The sequence below is a fragment of the Mauremys mutica genome, chromosome 6, assembly GCF_020497125.1.
Source record: "Mauremys mutica isolate MM-2020 ecotype Southern chromosome 6, ASM2049712v1, whole genome shotgun sequence".
NCBI classification, from domain to species: domain Eukaryota; kingdom Metazoa; phylum Chordata; order Testudines; family Geoemydidae; genus Mauremys; species Mauremys mutica.
Window position 1 is genome coordinate 87,442,177 of NC_059077.1, and position 24,593 is coordinate 87,466,769.

The 24,593-nt window shown below is 42.5% G+C and overlaps 1 protein-coding gene and 1 long non-coding RNA gene across 10 annotated transcripts in view; one reads left to right on the forward strand and one right to left on the reverse strand.

Annotated features, from left to right (window-relative positions):
- Window positions 1–24,593, forward strand: part of FRMD3 (FERM domain containing 3) — a 239,809-nt gene that overhangs the window by 177,576 nt on the left and 37,640 nt on the right. For all 8 annotated transcript variants that reach the window (XM_045022407.1, XM_045022401.1, XM_045022404.1 and 5 more), the window contains 6 exons: window positions 7,696–7,783; window positions 10,254–10,342; window positions 13,504–13,567; window positions 15,925–16,013; window positions 19,121–19,195; window positions 19,795–19,863. In XM_045022407.1, coding sequence (XP_044878342.1) covers window positions 7,696–7,783; window positions 10,254–10,342; window positions 13,504–13,567; window positions 15,925–16,013; window positions 19,121–19,195; window positions 19,795–19,863 — 474 coding nt within the window. The remainder of the gene's footprint in view (window positions 1–7,695; window positions 7,784–10,253; window positions 10,343–13,503; window positions 13,568–15,924; window positions 16,014–19,120; window positions 19,196–19,794; window positions 19,864–24,593) is intronic.
- Window positions 272–6,254, reverse strand: LOC123373392. 2 transcript variants are annotated; one of them, XR_006580704.1, is made up of 3 exons: window positions 6,181–6,254; window positions 1,236–1,322; window positions 272–387 (listed from the first exon to the last, which is right to left on the reverse strand). It is a non-coding gene; the product is annotated as an uncharacterized LOC123373392 (long non-coding RNA). The 2 variants fall into 2 exon arrangements; XR_006580703.1 differs by having other exon boundaries at window positions 275–391.

Below are 24,593 nucleotides of genomic sequence, written 5' to 3' on the forward strand. Positions count from 1 at the left end.
TTCCACTTTGCAATTTAGAGTAGCGAACTATGTGGTGCTCTTAGCAAAATATGACCACAAAAATTATGCTAAGGTAATGCAATTTATTGATGATATGTTGGAGGATAAACAACGACAATTTAAAGCAGTGGTGTCTGAGGGCCAATTGATCTCCAGCACAGCTCTTCAAGCTGCCCTCGATGCTGTGGACGCAGCAGCCAGATCCACAGCCATTGTCATGTGGTGTGCCTCATGGCTTGCTACTTCCTTCTTTCCGCAGGACATACAGAATACGGTCAAAGATCTCCCTTTCGATAGAGACAAGCTCTTTGCCTCTACAACCCAAAGAGGTCCTTCACTCCATGAAGGACTCCCGTGCCACACTCCAATCCTTAGGCATCCAAACACCTGCCTCAAAGAAGAGACAATATAGATATCAGCCATACCAACGGCCGTGTTACCATACCTTTGTGTAACATACACCTTTCAGACACTATGATATGCAACAACCTAAACAACAACATAGGCCCAGGAACCAACGTTGTCGCCCTCTGCAAACAACGGCAACCCACCCTCCTAACTCAAATAAACAAATTTGAAGTCTTGGTCCAGGGTATAGAAAACCTCGCACCCTCTCCAGCACCAACTCCAACCAACCATTTTTTGGACACCATTTGCATCCGTTCCTGGCCAACTGGAAAACCATCACTATGGACAGATGGGTCCTGGAAATTATCAGATTGGGTTATGCCATCCCCTTCCTCTCCTTACCTCCTACGCACCCTCCCAGCCCATCCCTCTTCAGGGACCCCTCTCATGAAACAATTCCTCTGTCAGGAGGCACAAGGTCTCGTACATCTCGGAGCAATAGAAGAGGTACCCCCTCAACACAGAGGAAAAGGGTTTTACTCCCACTACTTGATGGAAAAGAAAAACGGCAGTTGGCGCCCTATCCTCTATCTTCGACGTTTGAACAAGTTTGTCAAGAAACAGAAATTCTGGGTGGTTACTCTCCCAATGATGATTCCGATGCCGGAACAAGGAGATGGGTTTTCAACCCTCGACCTCCAAGACACATTTCCATGTCTCTATCTACCCTGCCCCTCGATGTTTCCTCAGGTTTGCTGTGGGAGTGCAACATTACCAATACGGAGTCCTCCCATTTGGCCTCTCCACCGCACCACGTGTCTTCTCCAAGGTACTTGCAGTTGTAATAGCACATCTCGGGGAGGGAAGGAATCCTCATATTTCCTTACCTGGACGACTATCTCCTCAAGTCTCCCGCTCAGTTAGAAGCAAACCACGCAACTCTTGCAACCCTTCACTGCTTCCGCACCTTGAGCCTGCAAATAAACAAAACCAAATCTACCTTACAACCTACCCAACAAATCGACTTCATTGGAGCCCACCTCGATTCCACCAGCTGTCTTGCATCTCTCCCCCAGTACAGATTCCACACAATGGGCATTCTTATTACCCAGATAGGTGCCAGCCCACAGACTACTGTCCGAGACTCCTTACAGCTCTTAGGACATATGGCCGCTTGCACATTGGTGGTAACAAATGTTCGCCTGTACATGCGATGCCTTCAGGGTTGGCTAGCCACAGTGTACAAACCAAACAGGCACAGGCTAAACAGGTTACTAACTATGGCCCAGAAAGTCAAGGACTCATCTCTGGTAGACCTCTCCCACATAAGCACTGACTCAGCACTCACCAGCAGCTACCCGCCCCCCCGCCAAGCTCACCTCTGCCTCCTCCCTTGAGCACGCCGTGTGCCCACTTTTTCCCCCTCTACAGCTGTTTCGCGCAGCTGGGAGGGATGGGGGAGGAAGGGGAACGCGGTGTGCTCAGGGAAGAGGCGAGGCCGGGGCGGGGATTTGGGGAAGGGGTGGAGTTGGGGTGGGGACTTTGGGGAAGGGGTTGGAATGGGGCAGGGAAAGGGTGAGTTGGGACAGGAGAGGGGGCGAGAGGCACAAGCACCCACCGGCGCTGGGGAAAGTTGGTGCCTATGCTCTCCCATCAACCTCTGCACCAGGATTCCCTTCCGACAACAGCCCCCTTCAATTACCATCACCACAGATGTATCCCTCACAGGATGGGGAGAACACATCGGCCACCGCACCACTCAGGGTCTATGGGCCACCTCAGAAACCAAGCTTAACATAAATTTACTAGAGGCATTACTAGGGAATGCCTGCCACCATTTCCTTCCCATCATCCAAAACCATCAAATTCAAATCATGACCGACAATATTGTGTGCATGTTTTATGTCAACGGACAGAGGGGAACCTGGTCACACTCCCTTTGCACAGAGGTGGTAAAATTTTGGAACTGATGCCTTCAACACAATATCCATATCTCTGCATAGCTCAGCTCATCGTTCCCCATACAGCACGAGTGGGAACTCAACGACTCCATTCTTTCCAACATTTTCCAAACCTGGGGTTATCCCCAACTGGATCTATTTGCCACAGCAACAAACAAAAAATGCCCGCCATTCTGCTCCAGAGTAGGCCTGGGGAAACACTCATGGGGAGACGCCTTTATGCTCTGTTGGATCGAAGCTCCCATGTATGCATTCTCATCAATGCCTCTATTGTACAGAGTAATTCAGAAGATATGAACAGACAGAGCCAACATCATTCTCGTAGCCCCAGCGTGGGCCAGACAACCGTGGTACCCCTTCCTCCTGCGCATGTCAGTCAAGCCACCCATTCCCCTTTCCCCATTCAGCAACCTCCTATCACAATGCAGGAGACAACTATTTCACCCCAACATACAATGTCTCCACCCGAGGGCCTGGCTGATCAATGGTTCTCTAATGCAGAGTTAACATGTTCGGACCAAGTACACACTGTCTTGCTACACAGCAGAACATACAACATGCACACTACCTACATGCGTAAATGGAAACAGTTCACATCTTGGTGCGCTGACAAGCAGACCTCTCCAGTTTCTGCTTCACTCCCACTGATACTGGTTTACCTGTTACACTTTAAAACATCTGGCCTCTCTACGAGCTCACTCCAAGATCCACCTTGTGGCAGTCACCACCTTCCACCATAAGATTGCCCATCCAATCACCAAAAGGTTCCTGAAGGGTATCCAGACATTATATCTGGATGTGGAACCACCTGCTACACCTTGGGATTTACACCTAGTCCTCAAAGCCGTGATGAATATACCCTTTGAACCGATGGCTACCTGCTCCTTTCTCCACCTATCCATGAAGACTGCCTTCCTCATAGCAATCACGTCTGCCAGATGAGTAGGAGAAATGGGGGTGCTTATGGCAGACCCTCCGTATACCACGTTCTTCCGCGATAAGGTCACACTCCGCATGCACTCTTTCTTTTATCTCAGTAAACTGAGACACCTCCCAGCATTTCCCCCCAAACTTCACGCTAATGCCTTTGAATCAATAATTCACACTCTTGATGTTCACAGAGCATTATCCTAAATGGTTTTGTTCTATCCAGGTAAAAGGAAGACCTCCAGACATTTTGTCTCTACTACTCAGCGCTCACAAGGAAATGCTATCGCTACACAGAGACTTTCCAAATGGATTGGTGACTGCCTGAGTTGATAACAAAGGCATATGCAAGTACAACCTCTTACGTCAATTAGAACACACTCTACCAGAGCTCTGTCCACTTCCTCGTCTCTGCAATGTCCCACTGTTTGACAAAAGCAAGGCAGCTACCTGGACATTGAGCCTTACCTTCGCTAATCACTACGCTCTCATCCACACTGCAGCGTCTGACACCAGATTGGGTAGAGCTGTCTTGTCAACAGCCTTCTTGCCTCATCTGAAGTCCCAGCCATCCTACGGGATACTGTTTTTCAGACACCTGGAGTGGAGCACCCCAGGGACACCTCTCGAAGAAGAGAAGGTTATTCACCCTGTGCAGTAACTGATATTCTTTGAGATGAATTTAAAGCTTTTGCTCTGTTGTGATACCAGTTGCCATGGGAATCCCAAGAGGAGCAGTGCCATTGCTTAGATAGTCTGCAAAGTTTTGCCTTGCTATTTTTAATGTAAAAGACTCAATGACAAACTATGGAACAGGGTTGGAAAGTAGTTTAGAAGATTTTTCATTCTGCACTTCTCTATAAAGTTATCTGCATGGTAATTTCATCGTAACTACTGCAAAGCAATGCAGTCAAAAACCGTATACTAACTGAGTTTACTAACAGTGCCTTTTTTACTTCTGGGCTAATCTTAATAGATCTGTATTTATGGGAATGAGGCACCATTTAGCGTTTTAGGTGCTTAATTCTCCTTAGTCTCTCCATCAAAAACTAAAAACCTAATGCCAAGTCCTGAAGTCTTTACTCAGGTTTTAATATGGCCTGCAATCAAAACTGTTCTTGAGCACAGGAAGTTTGTCTGAATAAGGGCAAACTAAAAACTGTTTAAGGACTTCAGCATATCGGACACATGGCTTCATAGAATTTTCAACTAGCATGGATAAAAAAGATTTAAAAAAAGCCCACAAATCTGGTAGCTGCCCCTGACACGTAAGAAATAAATCACCCAGAGAATCCTTTATAGGACACAGGCAAATCCACATAAACTTAAAAGAAAACTTGAATGTCTTGAGTTCTGCTAAAAGATGCCACACATGATCTAGCATATAATGAGGTGGAGAACATTTCGGAGATGGAGGGCCTTCGTAGAAAGTCCCTGTGATCTATCTTGTTGAGATTATAGCAGAGGATGATCAGCATCAACAATCCTGAGTGAAAGGGAATCTCAAAAGGGACTTCGTTCTATGTTATTTAAACCTGTATAAATTTAGAGGAGTGGAGGGTTTGCAGCTTACATTGGCTTCAGTGGAAACTGAGGATGCTTAGCACTTCTGAATAGTTCATTACATGAATGCTTTGTAAGTCTTTGAATTGCTTTAACCTGTCCACAGTTTAATGTTGAGCAATGACTCCTGGAACGAACATAGTATATAAGTGTTCAGCAGCAGGTGGCTCCAAGTGATACAAAAGTGATTACAAAACCATGAATAATAACTTTTAAATAATGCTTTGCACTGGTAGATCTCAAAGCATTTTAGAAATGTGTCATTATCCCCATTTCACAGATGGGGAAACTGAAGTACAGAGAGTGGAAGTGACTTGCCCAACATCATTCAGTAGGCCAGTGGCATGAAATAAATCTGACCAACACTTTTTTGATTCACTAGTGCATGGTTCCCTAAAAACAAACCTATCATAAACTATTTAAAGAAACGAGACCAATAATCCTATGAGGTGCACCCTCAACTCTCTGACTGCAGCAAAGGATGTGCTTTGCTTCTCATCAGGCCCCAAATGATAGGGAATGAAGGAAAAAGGGATTTTAGACGTGCATTAGTGTGGTGGTGTGGGGAAGCAAGTAGTGTCAGTGACATTGCCCTTAATCCACGTCCCTGGAAAGCATTTCCCACTGAGCTACATAACTCCCTGGCCTTCAAAGAGCATCAGATGCAGAGGTGCATATGGAAGTAAATAGTGAGAGTTTCTACATCCTCTAATGTACACTTCTCATTAGTTTAAAAGAAAATAGCAGAACATGTTATGAGCTGCTCAGTTCTTCAGTTGGAGTATCTGTTCTTCAAAGTTTTAGCTAGAGCTTTGAAATGGATAGATTCCCGTGGGATAGTCGCAGAGTGCACACAGGATGAGTCATTAATGCATAGCTTATCCCAGTTGTAGAGCTCTGAATTCAAATCAGAAATGCATTTTTTCATTTTGTATTGTAGGCTGCCAGGCTTTTCTGCACAAAAAAATACCAGTCCTTTTTCCTGAGTGCACAGTTCTGAGCTTTCTGACCTGGAAACTGATTGAAGATGTGATATGTTTAGGATTCTCTTTAATGCTGAATAAATTATATATGTGTGCACATGTGAGGCCTTCTGGAAATACAAGTATTTCAATCAGGAAAGCATACCCAGCTTTCCTGATTGAAGTCAAATATAAACCACAGAGATGTTCCCTAGTTTGCAGGTTAAGGGCATTAATTGGATTATTTCCCCCAGATGAAAGGACTTTGTGTGAGGCCATCTTAAGCAGAAAGTTTAAAGGCTCCTGACACTGATCAAAAGTAGCATTTAATGTTAAGACCGTGATCAATTTTCAGCTTGCTCTGATGTTAAGATTTGACTTAGGTACATTTATTTAGAAAAAAGAAATGATCTCCTTACCATGAAAAGGTCCAGTTAGATTATTAAGGTTAGGTTTAGTTCATTCTCATGCTAGCTCTTCTCTTCTCTTCTCTCTGTTGAGTTAATGTTTTACATTGCTCTGATGTAGATTATAAGGTCCAGACATGCCAGAGTAAATAGTGAGTCAGTAAGTGAGGCAGTGGGCTTCAGGGGGTAGAGAGCACTGGACTGGGACTCAGGAGTCTTGTGCTCTGTTCCTGGATCTCTCACCTGTGGCCTTTTAGAAGAGAACCATCAACATAACTTACTTAAACTTTCCTGAATAAAACACTGGCAGAGACTGAAATTAAAGCGGAGAAACTAATGTGAATTTTCATTATGGCAAGAGAATAACAGCAGGGTGCCACAAGATTGTGTACTAGGTCTGATGTTGATTAATATATTTACTAATGATTTGAAAAGAGGGGTGAGCTGTTACGTAGCCAAATTTGCAGATAGCAAAGGTGTTTAGGTTAGTCACCCCCAGGGAGACTGAGGAATGCCAGAGAGGACCTAAGAAAGCTAGGATAACACAGCAGGCAACACAATGGCAGATGTAGTTCAATGTTTTGTAAATGCAAAATCATGCACATTGGAGGAAAACATTTGAACTACTCTGATGCCTTACAGGGTACTAAACTGATTGTATCACCTCAGGAAAGGGACCTGGACATCATTATGGACAGCTCAATGAAGTCCTTGCTTCAATGGGCAGCTGTGGTCAAAACAAACTAGATATTAGGATACCACAAAGAACTTTGTCTCTTATATCACCAATACCTCTATTTGAAAATATTGGCATTCCACAGCATCTTAAAAAAATAATCTTGCAATGGTTTATAATGGAAGCTGGCAATGGAGGAGTTAAAACCAGTAACACTTGCTTCAGAGCTGAGACTTTGCCTTCCATGTTTTAGGCTTTAATGAATATTTATGGTTGATTTGGGACCACTCCCTAAAAATAAGGGCATATAATGGAAATGCTGACAGATTTTAAACCATGGTGGTGGTAGCAGGCTCTGCTATAATTAGGCATGTGTCTCAGTAGTCTGTGTAATATGATTGCTTTGTCAATACCCTGAGCTGGAAGGAATGTATCTTAATCTGGACAATCCTTTTAAATTAGTTAGGGAGGTTGTGTTTGGAAAAAACAGATGCTGAGGTTTATTTCATTGTAAGACTCAACTTGTGCGTACATGAGAAGATAACAAATATTTGATGGATACTTGATAACCCTGATTAACTGGACAGATCACTGAAGTCCTGGCAGTATGCAAAAAGTATCAAAACTTAATCTGAAAAGATTAGGCATTAGGGCAGAGCACCAGCAGAAATCACATGAAAGATCTCCTAGTTCCCTCTTTGTAAATGTTATATGGTTGAAATTGTGTATGTGTTAGTAGGTCTTTTCTTTCTTTGTCTGGTTTTGATGCCGTGGCCTACTGAACTGAACCGAAGTATACCTTTTATCTTGTGTTTTTGTTAAACTGATACATTTGCCTTGTGTAATTTCAGTGGACAGAGCCCAGCTGTTGCTGAATTTAATTTACTACTGAAAGCACATTCTTTGGAAACCTATGGTGTTGATCCTCATCCTTGCAAGGTAATAGTTCACGGTTTTTAAAATAAATTATCGTCTTACAGGTTAATAATGAATTAGTCCCATTTTTATCCAGCCATGTGTACTAAAACATTTCTAAAAGAGCCTCCCCAGAAAGTTAGAGAGATGTTGCAGCTTTGTAAAATGTTGATTGACAAACACCTGTGTGTCAGTCCCAGAAGTACTGCCTTGCATAGGCAGTATTTCAGAGTATGACACTCTAGCATGCTGTGTCAGTATGAGGAGATTTTTTTGAGGATCCTGGCAGGTCACAAGTATTGTAATTCCATCCCAGCCGTGTGAACAGCTTGTAGTGCTGTGCTGTCCTCTTACAACAGTTCTTGCTCATAACTGTTTCTAGTCAACAGAAAATGATAGCCTAAGTAAACATACGAGGTAGAGTATATTTTGCTAAGTGTACTGTTCGAAAAGTTTTGATAACTGATCTTTTCTTTGCCATTCAAAACTCTCCCTTAATGTAATCTTATGGAGGGGTTTACTACGTTTCAATCTTATATAGTGCATGTAATTCCTGAGAAACAGTATTTTAGAGTTAATCAAATATTCTAGATGGGAAATACGTCACATTTTCTAAGAATTTCAGTAACAATGTGTTACTGTTATCCAGAAGCCACAACCAATTGCCTGGACTTCTAGGCTAACATTTCCAACACAAGTGTTCAAGTTGCAGCTCCAAAATATACAAACCATAACACAAACAGGAAATTGCATATACAAAAGGGTGAATTGGACACGTACGTATGTAGTCAACTTCACAGTCCACTACATAACTATTCTGTGTTTCTTTTACAAAGGTGTCTTTGGTTATAACCACTAGTTGTCTCGTGTACAAATGAAGCCACCATACATCTGCATTTTTGAGTGATGGTGATTTGCCTTTATAATTTTGCTGTTAAGGTTGCCAGTTTTTATGATGCTCTAATTGTTGCTTTGAATTGTTATATTTCAATAATACTGCATTCCAACATGGTTTTATGGGGCAAACTAAGTGACCTATAGATCGCACGCGCACTTGTAGCAGTTTACCATGCTCACCATTAAATAGTCAACCCTTATCCAAAGCTATATCTGCATTATTGCAGGGATTTCTTTCCTAAATTAGGTAAGGGGCCTGATCCAAAGCCCACTGAAGTCAATGAAAAGACTTCCCTTTACTTCAGTGAGCTTTGGATGAGAACCATACTGCATTATTTCAGATGTCATTGTATGGTTATTATGGACTTTTTAATAGTAATCGCAGTAGGGTACTTACATTTGAAACTGTCCCCCTCTGTTTTTGCTTTTACTTTCCACAGGAAGCTTAAAAAAATCCTGATATTCTTTGACTGCATAATGATTTGAAATAAAGCTTATAGAATAGTGAAACAGATTAAGCCAGGCAAATGAGCGTTTGGAAATAAGCATAGGAAAGCTGTTTTATACTAATCATGAACTGACCTAAACTTTTGCTCAAAAAAATTTGAATCCAATCTTTTCTTTGTGGAATTCAAAAAAGTTTGGTGTACTGATTTAAGAGTCCTGTGGCACCTTATAGACTAACAGAAGTTTTGGAGCATGAGCTTTCGTGGGTGAATACCCACTTCGTCGGATGCATGTAGTGGAAATTTCCAGGGGCAGGTATATATATATATGCAAGCAAGAAGCAGGCTGGAGATAACGAGGTTAGTTCAATCAGGGAGGATGAGGCCCTCTTCTAGCAATTGAGGTGTGAAAACCAAGGGAGGAGAAACTGGTTTTGTAGTTGGCAAGCCATTCACAGTCTTTGTTTAATACCACGGAAGCTCATGCTCCAAAATTTCTGTTAGTCTATAAGGTGCCACAGGACTCTTTGCTGCTTTTACAGATCCAGACTAACACGGCTACCCATCTGATACTTGATTTAAAAGAAAACACCACTTATCTTTGCACTTCTGGTTTCCACCAAAATTGGAAATATCTAAATCCAGCAAGAAAGGCTGTCTTGTGGCAATATTTCCAGCAGAGATGATATTGTGAAGTATTGGAAATCATATGAGAGAGCTTGTTCCTGTGAATTTCAGGGCTGAAGGACATAAGATGAGAATACCACATTTGGGCAGAACTGAATCCCTTGCTCATATTGGTGAGCATTTTGATATCAAATGGGACTATTTGTGTATATGTTTGTAGAAAAGAATAAGCCTTTAAGTGCTATCATTGTCCCAAAATCTACATGTGAAGAAAAACAAAGTATAAGACAGTTTTATCCAGTCAAATAGTAAATAAGAAACAAGACTTTTTATTGCTGAGGATTGAACTTAGATGTTGAGAAAAATATAGTTGACAAATAAGGCTTAGTCCTAAGAAAAACGCAGATACCGTATCTGTGACTTCAATGGGCTAAGAATTTATACCGTCAACAATATACATACATATTGGGGGGCGGGGATCAAACAAATAGCTTTAATTTGTGTTTTTTCTCTCTTATTTTAAGGATTCAACCGGAACCACTACTTTTTTAGGATTCACAGCAACGGGCTTTGTAGTTTTCCAGGGAAATAAAAGAATTCATTTGTTAAAATGGTAAGCGTATCAACTGTTATCAGGTTATTATATAAGATTATTTTAATTGTGTTTTTCCTCCTAATTCCTTTAAGGAAGCTACAGAGAATATTGAAGATTCACTTCTTTGCCCTTCCACATTTTATTTTTCAAGGATTTTTAGATCACTTATGAAAAAGAAATTGGTCTCATTCTACTTCTTACCAGAAATTAGTCTACATGACAAACTAGGACAAGTCAAACTAATTGACAGAGATGCTCAAAAATTGAATAGCTGTCATGTTGGAGGTCACTAATGTGGTATAATGGCAGGGGTGCAAAGGGAAGCTTTCACAATTCCTACCACGTTATGCTTGGCTCTTGAATGTGCTGTCAATTCCTCATTCAAATATGAAAAGGATTTTTTTAAAAAGTACTCCAGGTGGGAGAGGAGGTGGGATTTTATATGTTTATAAATTATCATTCCTTGGCAGATTTCTAAATATAAGTAAATTTGGCCCCTATGCTTTTTCTTTCTTAAGGCAACTTCTTATCTCAAGGATTTCACTGTTATAGAGCAAAGCTGAAGCTATGACAACATTAGTGAAGACAGATTGAAGCTCTCTTGCCAGCATTTCCAGTCTTTTTTTCATAAAATCTCCAGCTTTTTGGTAGCTGATGGAATAACTTAGAAATGATGGTGTATGCCACTTATTTTCATCTTAAATAGCTCTGATAAGCAAGGATTATGCAGAAGGTCAATGGTCAAATTCTAGAATAGGCCACTGCTTTGATTAGAATTATTGGCAGCAGGGCCGGCTTTAGGCCTATTCCACCAATTCCCTCGAATCAGGCCCCGCGCCTAAGAGGGCCCCGCACCCAGTGGCAGTGCCGCCGGGGGGAGGGGGAGAAAGGCAGGGCGGGGGCAAGTGGCCGAGAATCCCTTCCCTGGCTAGAGGCTCCTTTTTAATTTTTACTCACCCAGCGGCACTTCGGCGGCGGGTCCTTCATTAAGACTAGGAGTGCTGCCCGGTAAGTACAAGCCCCATGTGTTTTTTTACGTGTTTTTTTTTTCTTTAGTCATCCCTGCTGGGGCCCTGTTGAAACTGTTCGAATTGGGCCCCGCACTTGCTAAAGCCGGCCCTGATTGGCAGTTGTATTTGGTGTGGTATACAGCCAAGTCTTTGCCCCAGGCTAATTTCCCTTTATATCACTCCATTGGTGCAAGGGAATTAGTGCTGCCCCAGAGGGTCAGATGGGGATTCTCTTGTCATAGCCTAATCCCATACCTTCCAACGTTCTTGGAGAAAACTCTAGACCTTTCAAGTGTTCATAAATTTGCACCATTTTGAATAATTGTGTAGCTACATACCAAGACTAAGAGAGAAGGATAGAGGAAAGAAGAGATGCAAAAGTCTTCAGCATTTCATATTCTTCGCCATTTGTTTCCTGGCAAAATGTTTTATTCATCTGTCTCATCCTATTACTAGCATTTAATTCCAGCTCCCCAATCATCTACATTGCAAAATAACCCCTTCCTCCAAATCAGTTTAATTGCTAATAAAAGGAACCCCACTCAAAATAACCACCTTCATCGCAAGATAAAACCAAACGCCACCCCAAAAACCAATACTTCATGCCAATTTAATTGCAAAACATCCCCCCACACATACTGGAAGTATTGGGGGGAGCACTGGGAGAGTTTTCATTGATACCTCAGCCATCCTCCCCACTTTAACTCCAAAGGTCTGAGTGGGCAGCTCAAGTAGTCAGAGCAATTGCTGAACAAATGATAGGAGCAACTGCCTCCTAGATGGCTCTTTACATGTAATATTCCCAGAGTATCATCTTAGAAGGGGGTGGAATGGAGCTGTCATTGATTGCCATTCCCCAAGAGGTGGGGGAATAGGGAAGAGAAGCCATTCAGATGGGGATTTCTTTGTAGACTGTGTTTTTTCCTGCAGATGTACAGAAACATCTAAAAACCCCATAAAGTTGGCTACTCTGGAATCCCCCACTTGCCTAAAATCAGAGTAGCCACCTCTATCTATTTCTCCCTAAACTGCAGGCAAATGAAAGCATTCTTGGTGGTGTGGCTGGATCACATGGTACTCTGGTGATCTGCAACCTTCAGGCATCTTCCCTTGCGTTAAAACCTTTCATTGTGTACTGGCAAAACATGCTCATCTCAAATAAATGGATCAGTCAAAAAAGAAAAAAGAAGCAAAATATTAGCCTTATCACAGAGCCTCAGTTAAAATATCTGAGTAATCATCAGTCCTTTCATTGATATGGTACATTTATGATTAAAATGCAGTACCTGTCAGAAAGTTTTTTTTTTGTAGCACATTCTTCTTTGCATCTAGAATCTCTTCAGTGCCAACCATTTTCTTGCTAAAGTCTTGGATATGTTTGAGAAACTACAGTAATTTTAATAGTTTTATTCATTTCATAATTTATCATGCAATTAAATGAAAATGCATAAACTAGGAGGGGAAGGAGGTTATTGCACTACTGGTATGTCCTCTTTTAGTGGTTTAAATCTTGATTAGGACACACAGTAAAATATGTTTTATCTCATTGTACCCAATATTAGAGATACTAAGCATCATAAAAATCCATGCAATTTGGCATATTATGCGCTATTTGTAAGTGCTCAGATACAATGATGAGTGACATCAATGCATAAATAAGCAGATATGCAAATAGATGGGATATTGCTGGTGAGAAATGAGATGCATTTGCAGCATTCTTTGTGGAAACTTCCAGACCTTTCTATGCAGCATCTGGCTCCTAAAGGTGTTACCCGTTCATCATTTTAAGTACCAAATGGGTTCCAAGATTTTAAAGATGATAAATTTATATTTATACTTTAGAATTTTTATCTCCACTTCACTTCTCAGCAGCTTCCTTCTCTTTCCTCCCTGGTCCAAATGAACTCTTTAAAGGCTCACAACAATGTAGAAAGCATAACATCCCAAGTCTATATTCTCTACTCTGAAAAAAATTAGTACTGTATATTCTTTGCTCTAGCACTATGGATTTTACACTATTTACCAAGAGTGCACTGTTGATGAGATAATAGCATTGTGTTCCATGGCAGCCTGCTCTATATTTGTGAATCAGTTAAATTTGCATGAAAATGCACATCACTTTTATTCACTGCAATTTTTTCCTTTACTTAAAAGATTTTTTCTTCTTAGGGCTGATGTCTGTAAATTGAAATTTGAAGGGAAGACATTTTATGTGCTTGGAGCTCAGAGAGAGGTTGGATATTATTTTTATACTAAATTAGTATGGGTGATTTAGATTTAATTTTAAAAAGCTACTAATGTATTTTAATTTTAAAACGGGTCTTTTTAATGGGTGGTTTGACAAATTGTATTTCATATATTGTAGATTACATATAAAATAAAAATAAACTTGTCTTTTTATTGTTTAAGAAAAAAGGTATCTAATTTGACAAAGGGATTAGCTCTGACAACATCTATTAGGTTTATCTAATCCAACCATGCGGTGCAGGGATTTTTCCTTACGATTTGTTCCCTAGTATTTATCCAGTCTAGTTTTAAGGGTCAGATTATCTAAATGTGGGAATTGCACCAGCATAAAATGTGAGTAATGCACAGGAGTGTCGAGCCCCTGACCTCTATGGTTAAATTTTCAAGTGGGCTGTTACAGGGTTGACTGGGATTTTTAAGAGGGAACTGGCAGGCCACTTGATCCTCATTAACAGCCTCACTATGGGGCCTGACAGAGGGCAACTGTTTTTTAGAAAGAGGGGGGAACAGGAAACAGGGAGAGGATGCTGTGGTAGTTACTGCAAAAGAGCTGCAGTGAGCAGAAGGCTCCTGCAGGGACTCTGAGAAACCAGAGGAGCAGCAGTGGGGGTTTGCCTGCTGATGTCTACACTAGAATAAAAGATCCGTGGCCCGGCCCTGGCTGGCTCGGGGTCAGCTGACTCAAGCTCGCTGGGGCTCAGGCTGTGGGCCTAAAGATAGCTGTATAGATGCTCAGTTTTGGGCTGGAGCCCAGGCTCTGGGATCCTACCCACTCGTTGGGTCCCAGAGCTCAGGCTCCAGGCTGAACGCAAATGTCTACACAGCAATTTTACAGCCTCACAGCCCATGCCCTGTGAGCCTGAGTCAGCTGACTGGGGCCAGCCATGGGTGTTTAACTGGTGTGTGTGTGTGTGTGTGCGTGCGTCCGTCCGTCCGTCCTCAGAGCCAGAGAGTTGGACACGGCAGACAGAGATCAATGGAAGACTCGAGTTAAGAGGAGCCTTGCTGTGGTTGCTTGAATTATGTTGGGACTTGAAGGACAGTTTGAATTATTTTGACTTTTATGTTAATAAACTAGAACCCAAGAAAGGCTGCTGCTGTTTGACTTGTGAAACCTTTTGGGAGTTGAGTCCAGAAAGGTAAAGTGAAGCAGGGTACTATAGTCACCCCAGACACAAGAAGCACTCAGGAAGCAGCTGACTCTGTTACATGGGCCTTAACCCAGACCTGAATTTTAAAGTCTCTTGATTTGTTTGGGAACCTTCTGATTTGAGGTGCATCCTGCTGGACTCCCAAGCAGCTGCTTGGGAGAACTGCAGACTTGCGGGAGAAGCTCACTATCTAGTGTCTGTATAGTTAGTTTCTTCTAGTATTCGTTCATTCTCCAGTGTTCTGACCATAGAGGCTCTGCCTAAAGCATTCCTCTTAACCTGCCCATGACCTTTAGGACGGTAGAGTAATGCAGGTCAGAGTGATGTTGGGCATCGCTGTCTCCAAGGCTGTGGCTTTGTGGAGGATCATAATTTAGATTGGGGAAGGAGGGAGGATGGAAGAAAGAAAGCTAGACATGGGGAACCTGAAACTAGCGGGGGAGGGGGGGGTGGGATATAGAATGAGTCACGCCAAGGGATATGGGGGGAGTCAGTCCAGGGAAATAGGGAAATTTAAATGAGAGAGCTGTGGGGGGGGGAGCGGTTTGAAGTAGTGGATGAAGTGAGCCAAAGAAAGGCATGGGCATGGTAGTGAGAAGGAGAGCCAGTCAGCAGGGAGAAGGGGTTGCCAAAGAGAGGGAAGGAGGACAAGGGCGGGGGCTATGTGGAGAACAAGAGCGAGAGAGGAGAGCATAGTGGAAAGTCAAGGGGGAGCCAGGTCAGAGGGGATGGAGGAACTCGAGGAGGAAGTGATGACTCTGGGGGAGAGAATTTGTCTTTATATGCAGGAGAAGCAAAGAATTCAAGGATTTGACAGAGGAATTGAGGCAATGCATATTCATTACATATGAAAATTAGGATGGTGGTTCATTTGCATAAAACTCAGCTTTAACTACCTATAGCTATAATGGGTATGACCTTGAGTCCATTTCTCTGTTAACAAATCACTAGACCAGCTCCTTCTCCCCTACAAAAGTAGCTTTGCTATGTGAAAAATCCATTTTCACACATGGGGGCAGGGGAATCAAGTGCAAATGGGTTGCAATGAAGTGTGGATTGGTGTCACTTAGGAAAATTTTGATCCTAAATGTTTCTAGTGGATGGAGTTTCTATCAGTTCCCTGGAAGACTATTTCACAGTCTTAAAGAATTCAACTTTTATGTTTTTTCTTATTTCTTTTTTCTACACTTAGAAAAAGGCTATGTTGTCATTTCATACCTCTACACCAGCAGCCTGCAAGCATCTTTGGAAGTGTGGGGTGGAGAACCAGGCTTTTTATAAGTAAGTAAATCTACATCAGTTCATCATAGTAAAAGAAAAGCATGTGCACTAGGGTAGAAGATGGTTCCATGTGAAATTGTGTGTGTGTCATTAACAGGATGGAAGACATAAACAGTATTGCTGCATCATTAAATGTCGATGCCAAAAAAGCATATTTGGATAAATATGCAAATTGGTATACTGGGAGGTAGTACTTCATTACAAATGAGGATCATAGCTGGAGGCATTTGATGCTTTTTAGGGTGGAGGATCAAGAACTTTCTTCCAAATACCCTGTATTAGCTAAGATTGTAGCAGCAGTGTGTAGCTAAGTGAATAGGATGACAGACCGGGAGTCAGGGAACATGGGTATTACTCTTGGTTCAGCTGTTGACCACCTCTGCAAACTTGAGCAAGGCACTTAACTGTTCTGTATCTCAGTTTCTCCTGTGAGTAACATGGAGAGAATAATGCTACCCACCTCTATTAAGTGCTTTGAGATCTATGCTAGGAGTGTGCTAAGCCATAAGTATTATTCATCTGGGCATTTTTGAATAAACATTGTTTTCCAGTGAAGCCACAAGGGCTGGTAACTGGTTACTAGGAATTCCACAGCATGCTGCATGGGTTAATACACTTCAAAAAGATGGAAGTGCTGTAGGATGCATTTGGGAAAGTTGCCACTCATCTAGTTCAAAAAGTAAATGGCTGTAAATCAGTTGCAAGAGAAGGAAGAAGTCCAGAAACTATCCCCTCTCCTACACCTCCAAAAGATACCGTGCAGATAAATCATCAAAGGTATTCATTCATTTTTTCCTTTCCCCAGTTAACTTAATTAGATCTTTCGCCTTGTATACTAACATTTCCCTTTGGGCATGTTTCTTTTATTCCTGCTACTTTGAGTTTCTTTACAGTATCTGGCATACTTTATTTTGTAAAAATACTGTTTCTTTGGTGCTTGTGACAGGGTAGACAGAATTTGTGTTTTAACAAAGGTGTTAATTATCTGTTTTATGTTGAAGCAGGTTCTTTAAGTTTAACATGGATGCAACAGTGTGTTGAATGAAAGGCATAAAATATAGGCCTATTACAATATAGCCATTCATTTATTTATATTCTATTTGAAAACTATGTTTGAAGTGGAATTATTATAGAGGATCTACTTAAGAACATTGTTTCCCCACCCAGTTTTCCAAGGTGAAGAATCTGTGCATGCATGTTTGATTTTTAAACATTTAGATCTGATTGCAATCATTTTTAGTAATATAAAACAGAGAATGGTACAACACTCACTCTCCCAGCTACACTCAAAGGAGAGGAGTCAAATCCGTTCGCCTTTCAGACAGTAGCAGCTGTCAAAGTATGAATGTCCAATGTGGACTAGTATAAAATATCTGATATTTTGCTGCCCTAGTAGCAATATTCATAATGTGGGTCTTAGGCATCATTGCCCTATCTACTCTTTTCCTTGCCACACTCTCCATGTGGCTTCCATATAGCTCTGTGAGGTTGTTTCTTGAAGATTTTGAAAGTATACTCGCCTGTTTCATTTCAACGTCTGTATGTTGGAATGGAAGTATGTTACTAATTTAGTAGAGTGAGGATTGGAAGCAGCAGTCCATGGATGGAGTACAGTGGCAGATTAGGAAATAGTGGTTGCTATAACTCAACAGTCTGCAGAGTTAGTGTGCATAGCATTGCAAACCATGTACACTCAAAACCTACTGATTCAAAGTGACTGGATTGGGTAGAGACTACATGTACATTGACTGTGTGAAGACACAGAAAATATAGCTGTTTTCTGAGTGAGGAACTCCTGTTCTTTTGTTTCCTATTTGTTTCAATGATACCAGTGTGCTCACTGCAGCATCCGAGTGGGGAGTCCTTGTGTGGCTTGCTGGAGGAAAAAGGGTTCTTGCCACTTTAAGGGGCCCTCCCCCTTACAATGGGTAGTAGAAGGGGAGGGGGGAAAGTTTTACCAGCATGGATCAGGAAAGGGGAGAGGAGCAGGAAGCAGTTGGGACAGGTCTTGGGAGGAGACTGCCCTTCCTGCTGACTGAAAGAATGAGGGTGGGGTATTTAGATCCCAGGCAGTCCCAAAAAAAGCCTTCTCTTACCTGGATCAGGCTGGCATTCGCACCCATGAATTTGTAAAGGGGCTGGGTTTCCTGATGACTCACTATGCTAGTTGCCCTTTTCTTTGGGGGCTGGGAAGGAGTTTTTCCCTCACCACCAGATGGCTGAGGTTGTGTGGGATACTTGTCTTCCTCACAGCAGGTCTGGGACCTGTTGGGACCAGTGTGTGTGCAGGTGGGGAGGGAGGTTAGGCCATAATGTCAAATTAAGTACATAAAACTCATGGCAGCTGTCCATAATGGAAGGGATACAGTTATCAGATAAAATGGACTGGAAAGGATTTGAAGGAAAGCATCCCTTAAGGGAGCTGGAGGTGGGGGGGAATACTATGTCTCACAGCAGGGAGACGATTTCCCCCCTCCTTTTATAGCTCCCGTTCACTTCAAACAGGGGGAAAGTAGCAGGATCCCAGCAATGGGCTGGCTGGGATCGGTTGAGGATTATATGGAAATGACTAAACGAATTATGATGATCTTCACTGTACCATTTATTGCCAAGTTCTTCCAGATTTTTAGGTGAAGATGTGGCCTAATTAAACCACATCCATTACCTCCTGCCCTCCTCCTGGCATGGTTGGGCAGTGTGGAGGTAACTGCATCTCTGTCATAATCCTCCCACATACAGGATATTGTAAGAACCCTTGCAGGGGCTGCTATAGTCTATGGTGCTTGGTTCACATGGTGTATATATAAACTTCTGTGGGCCCTGTAGGAGCACATTTTATTTCTTGCTCAGTTATCCAGATAATCACTCATTGATATGCAGTCTTTCCATACAATCTAAATTGTGAAATACCTCTGTTTCACATGTAATTTTATATTGAAATTATTACACATACCAATACAAAAGTTTTTAAACTGCCAATTATATAACATTATGCTATAGTAGAAGAATAAGACAGTTTGTCATTTGTCTTGCTCATTTCTGTACATTAAGCTGCTTTTTACACTTTTTGAAAATGTGACAACCATGTACTCTTCTTTTTCTGGAAGGTATGCAAAATCAAGTCAGATCAAGACGATGTCCAGCAGCAAAATATTTTTTAAAGGCAGTAGATTTCGATATAGGTATGCACTTTCTTGTCCTTTTTTAAGATTAACCATTCTGAGGGTGGAAGAGAGAGCTCAGAAAATTATTAATGGGAAATTGAGCCTTTACCTCTAGGGTACCCAATGCAGGTTATTGGGATTCAAAGCCTGATTGCTCTTCAGTGTCTTTTATGAAATGAGTTGGTGGTTTCATTTAGATCCTAGTGAACAGTGTTTCACATAAGAAAAAAAGGCACAATATTTGATACTTGTTGTCATCCTTTGTTGCAGTCTCAAGACAAGACAAAATTTGGATAGCATAGAGATTGAACTAATCTCACCAGATGCCTCTAGAATCAGGGTAGACATACGTTGGTGAGACAGCGGGGCGAAACTCATGCTGACACAGCTCTTCTATTCTGCAGATAAATGATCTCCAGTATTTTCAGTGGGAGCACTAAATGGATTTCTAATAAATTAGAAAATAATGTACTCTTGTATCCTGTCTTCTAAAAATGTGTTGCTTTTCTTTGTTACCATTTTAATAGTTCATGTTACAACTACATATTATTATTGACATAAATTTAAAAAAATCCCTCAAAAGTTGCTTGGATATCCTAATTCATGTTTTGTTACAGTGGAAAGGTCGCCAAAGAGGTGGTTGAAGCAAGTTCTAAAATCCAGAGAGAACCTCCTGAAGTGCACAGGTATGTTTTGATATTTTAACTTTAAGGACCAAAGATGATGAGTCTGCTTTACATAGAAAAAGTCACTTTGGTTACTATGGGACTAATGGACCATCATTCTGAGCAGCCATTTGAGACAATCAATCCTAGTGAAAATGCTAAGTTAGTATAACACAATTGTCTCTGTGTCACTTTTCTCTGCTAGACAAGGGAGTTGAATCAGTATTGACCTGAAATTCCTTTTAATCAATCAGTAAAATAGTTTATTGGCCTGTATATCAGGTAGGAAGTATGATCCTAGCAGAAAAAAAAATCACCTGTGTTTCAACCCCAGTCATTGTCCTGTTTTTAATTTTTTAGGAGGAGGGATTTATGTAGCAACTTATCCACTGACTTAAAACCCAGTTTAAAGAGAAAGGAGAATAGTTCTTATCTTATCTGGGGAAAAGTTCGCCGGTTTGCTTTTTTCTAAAGCTATACTGTTGGACCTTTGAAAATAGACAGGTGTCTTCCTGAGACATGTCACTCATTGTACAGCCAGAAGGAATTGATCAGACCCTGATCAAAACAAATGGAAATGGAAAACTTGCACAAACTCCATGATTAGAGACTAAGCAGAAGAGAGGAAAGAAATATCAGGAGGAAAAGTAACAAGACTTTAGAAAACTTGAAAAACATATTATTGTGTCAGTGATCAGAGTGATTGCTTAGTTTTTTGAATATTTGAGGCCACAGCCACTCTACTGTTGTAAAGTTAATTTTTCGTTACTTTTGTGTGTGGAGTTTGTCTGTTTGTTTGTTTGTTTGTTTGTTTTTTCATTGTGTCCTGAATTACCACCTATCCCTTGGTGAAGTGTGGAGATGTGCCCTAAATTAGGCTCTTTATAATGTCTAAAAGGTAACATTCATAAAGATGCAGTTGTGTTGTACACCCTAACATGAGCATACATGGCCATTGAATAACATTAACCAGGTGACATTTAAATGATGCACCAAACAGAGGGTCTAAAAATTATTAGGTGTCTTAATTAGAGTACAAAAATAAGTGGGTAGGTCTTCCATTGAGATTGAATGCACTGTTGAAGTGTGCAAATGCACACTAACATAGGAGATCCACGTGATTGTCCAAGTTGTCTTGCTTTATTCTTTATTGTCCATTTTCTACCAGTCCGTTCTGAGGGATAAATATGACGGGGTTTTTTTGCATTTGGCTTTTCTGTGTTTTACAGCATTGCAAAAATAATGTAAGTGAACGGTGACAAAATACATACCTTCTGTTGCCTACACTGAGGGTTTACTCTGCATGGCACAAAATTGCTGCATGAACTTGGCTGCCTTTTCTTTTGATTTTGTGGTGAGAAGAATATTGCATTAGTAGAATGTGGGCAAGTGCCCTTCTCAGCCTATCCTGAAACAAGGTCCACACACTATATGGAATCAGAAACTTGCCCTCATTCAAGGGTTTGGCTCTTTTTTAACAAAAACTTTTACAACATACTACTGGGGTTCCTGCCTACAACCTGTTGTATTAATTTAAATAGAATATAAAGCCCAAAGGTGTTAGCATAACCCACTCACTGTCCAGTATTAAACCGTGTTAAACAAGGTTCGGGGTTTGGTATACAGAGACCTCAGCCTGATTAGCACCATGGCAAACACACCATTAATAAAAATTCTTTTAACCTTTTATTAAAGATGAAGAAAAGAAGAAAAAACAGTTGAAGCATTTGAAATGTAAAGTATTAAGTGAGGCCTTCATTTTAACAACATCCCTTTCCCTTTAAATGGAGTGAGTTTTTTTAGAAGGAAAAGCCCCCTTGTTTGACAGTCTCTTAGATAGTATGGTAGATGAAATGGTAATGACTGTCCTTTTTGGGGAAAAGAGAAGTTAGTTGAGGCGGCCTGGAGCTGTTGCTGTTGCTAAGGTCTGATCACAGAGGCACCGACTCCATGGGTGCTCCAGGGAAAAAATTAGCAGGTGCTTAGCAGCCAGCTTCCCCCTTCTCCCCTCCGACACTTCCTGCCCACTGGCAGCCCTGCCAATCAACTCCTCCCCCTCCCTCCCAGTACCTCCTGCCCACCGCAGTCAGCTGTTTCACAGCATGCAGGAGGCGCTGGGAGGAAGGGGGAGAAGTGGGAATGAGGCATGCTTGGGGGGGGGCGGAACTGGGTGGGAAGAGGTGGGGCTGGAAGAGGCAGGGTGAGGGACTTGGGAGAAGGGGTGGGGTGGAGGCATGGCTTGGGGTGGGAAGAGGCGGGATGGGTGGGGGCATGAGGGAAGGGGCGGGACCTGGGGCGGAGTAGGTGGTTGAGCACCCCCCTGAACTCGTAGGAAGCCGGTGTCTGTCTGATCCTGTTTCATCCCAGGTGGTGGTTGGAATTCAGCTGGAAACATTTGAAGTGGTGATGTCATCTGGGTTCCTCTGGCTCAGTCTGGTCAGGACATCTCTCAGGATTAGGACAAAGAAGGTCCAGGGTCACAGGAGACAGTGGGGATAGCAGCTAGGATGGTGAAGCCCTCTCCACTAGCCAGTTTTTTTTTCCTGAAAGTCCTGTCTAAGGACCCACAAAGTGATTGGTGGAATAGCCTAACTCCTCATTATTTTGTCCACCAATAATACCTAGTTTTTTACACAACAATTTTGGTTCACAGATTTCTGGTTCCACACTTTTCTTGTTTACCAAGCATGATCTGAACAGTCCTTGATTTATATCAGTAGGCCTTTTTGCATGGACTAATTCCGTCTGTCTCCCTTTTGTATTTTTCCCATCAACATTTGTTGTTATAAGTTACTGTGACATCTTATGAACTTTCACTCACTTCTTATAGTTAACTCACAACTGCCCAAAATATCCTCTTGAAAGCATCACTCCATTCTTCTTTGAGAGCTGTCCTTGTGGGTGCTCCACTCCAGGTTTTGGTGCATCCCTGTGCCTTTGCCTGGAGATTTTTATAGCAGTACCTGCACAGGCCGTGCAAACGCGGTGCCTGCCTCACACGCTGATGGTGCCTCAATATTGTGTGTGCTTGGCCTGGGCTCCTCAGTTCTTTCTGTACCGTCCCCAGCCTGAGACGGAGCTCAGGAGTCTTGCTCAAGGATTTTTGCTTTTAGACAGTCAGTCATTTATACAGTTTATCTAGTATTTTAGTCAGTTTTATTTCCTCTCTCCCCTTATTCTCTTAACTCCCCCCCCCCCATTTCCCAGTTTTTTTCTGTCAGTTAGTTTATATTATGCCTGGCTTTCCAGGTTTTAAGAGATGCACCACATGCACAGAGGCCATCCCTATCTCTGATGGCCATTCTCAATGTGTTCATTGTTTGAGGGAGTCCCACATCCCCCCCAAATGTGCCCACTTCAGTAAGCTGAAGGCCAGGACACAAAAAGACAGAGACCTAAGGCTCAAATTAATTCTGATGGAGAAGTCCCCGAGACCTGCCTGAGACCCAGGTCAGGAGTCCTACTCTAGACAAAGCCTGCCTAAGTCAACAAAGGATAAAAAACCAACAAAAGGGCGAGCTCCATCACCTCCCAGCCAGCCTCCAAACGGTCTCAGAGCAGGTCTGTGTCTTCAGGGACGACCGCTCCACAGCTCAGCACATAAGATGCTGCGGGCACCTCCAGCACCGTCCATACCCTGGCTGCTGCCGGTACGCACCGCTCCAGTGCCTATGCTATGGCCTTAAAGTTGCCTGCCTCTTCTAATACGCCACTGCAAAGGACTCAGTGCCAACTCAACTGAGGCTGCCCGTGCCACACACAGTTACGGTTGCTGTTGTGGCACCGACACCTCAACCACCTATGCATATGCATACGGCGCCGCACCAATTTGCACTGGCCAACCCTATGGCACTGCGGCTGCACCCAGCGCAGTATATTCCAACTTCTTCTACCTTGGCACTGCAGTTCATTCATTTGAGCGATTTGCTAGTCTCGCCAACCCCCATTACTTGATACCGATCTCTCACTGGAACTGTCAGCATGGCACCAACAGCTATCCCCTATTCCCTCTCGCTTTTCTAGTAATGAGGATGATGAAGTGGAGGGAAGTATCAGAGGGGTAGCCGTGTTAGTCTGGTTCTGTAGAAGCAGCAAAGAATCCTGTGGCACCTTATAGACTAACAGACGTTTTGCAGCATGAGCTTTCGTGGGTGAATACCCACTTCTTCGGATGCAAGTGGAGGGAGTTTTTTCACCACACCATTCCTCCCCTCAGACTCCTTCTAGCATGGGACCAAGGAGATCAAGGTCTTCATATTCCAGAGACTTACCACCCTGGTATGTACACCCGTGGATGGGACCACCCAGGCCCTTCCCTGGACAATGGCATTACTGGAGCCTGTGGGGGTTCTACAGCAGGCACCACAGTAACCAACATAGCCCACGAAGAGGTGACACCTGATGTGCTTCTGAACCCGTGCACACTTCTGCAATGGACAGACAGGAGCAACCTGCAATAGTGCATGCAGAAGAGGGGACACCTGACACCTCTCCAAATAATAATTCATCCTCCTCACCGGATGAGGTATACTCCCACCCCCAATGACAGGAGATGATTTTACTCATTTTCAGGACCTGTTCAGAAGAGTGGCTAATGAGCTCAAGATCACTCTGGAGGAGGTGTCGGAGACTCAGCATGAGCTGACCGACATCTTACAATCTTCAACCTCCTCCAAGATTGCCTACCTATTAATGGAGCTCTTATGGACCCTGCCAAGAATATCTGGCAAACCCCAGCCATTATACCCCCT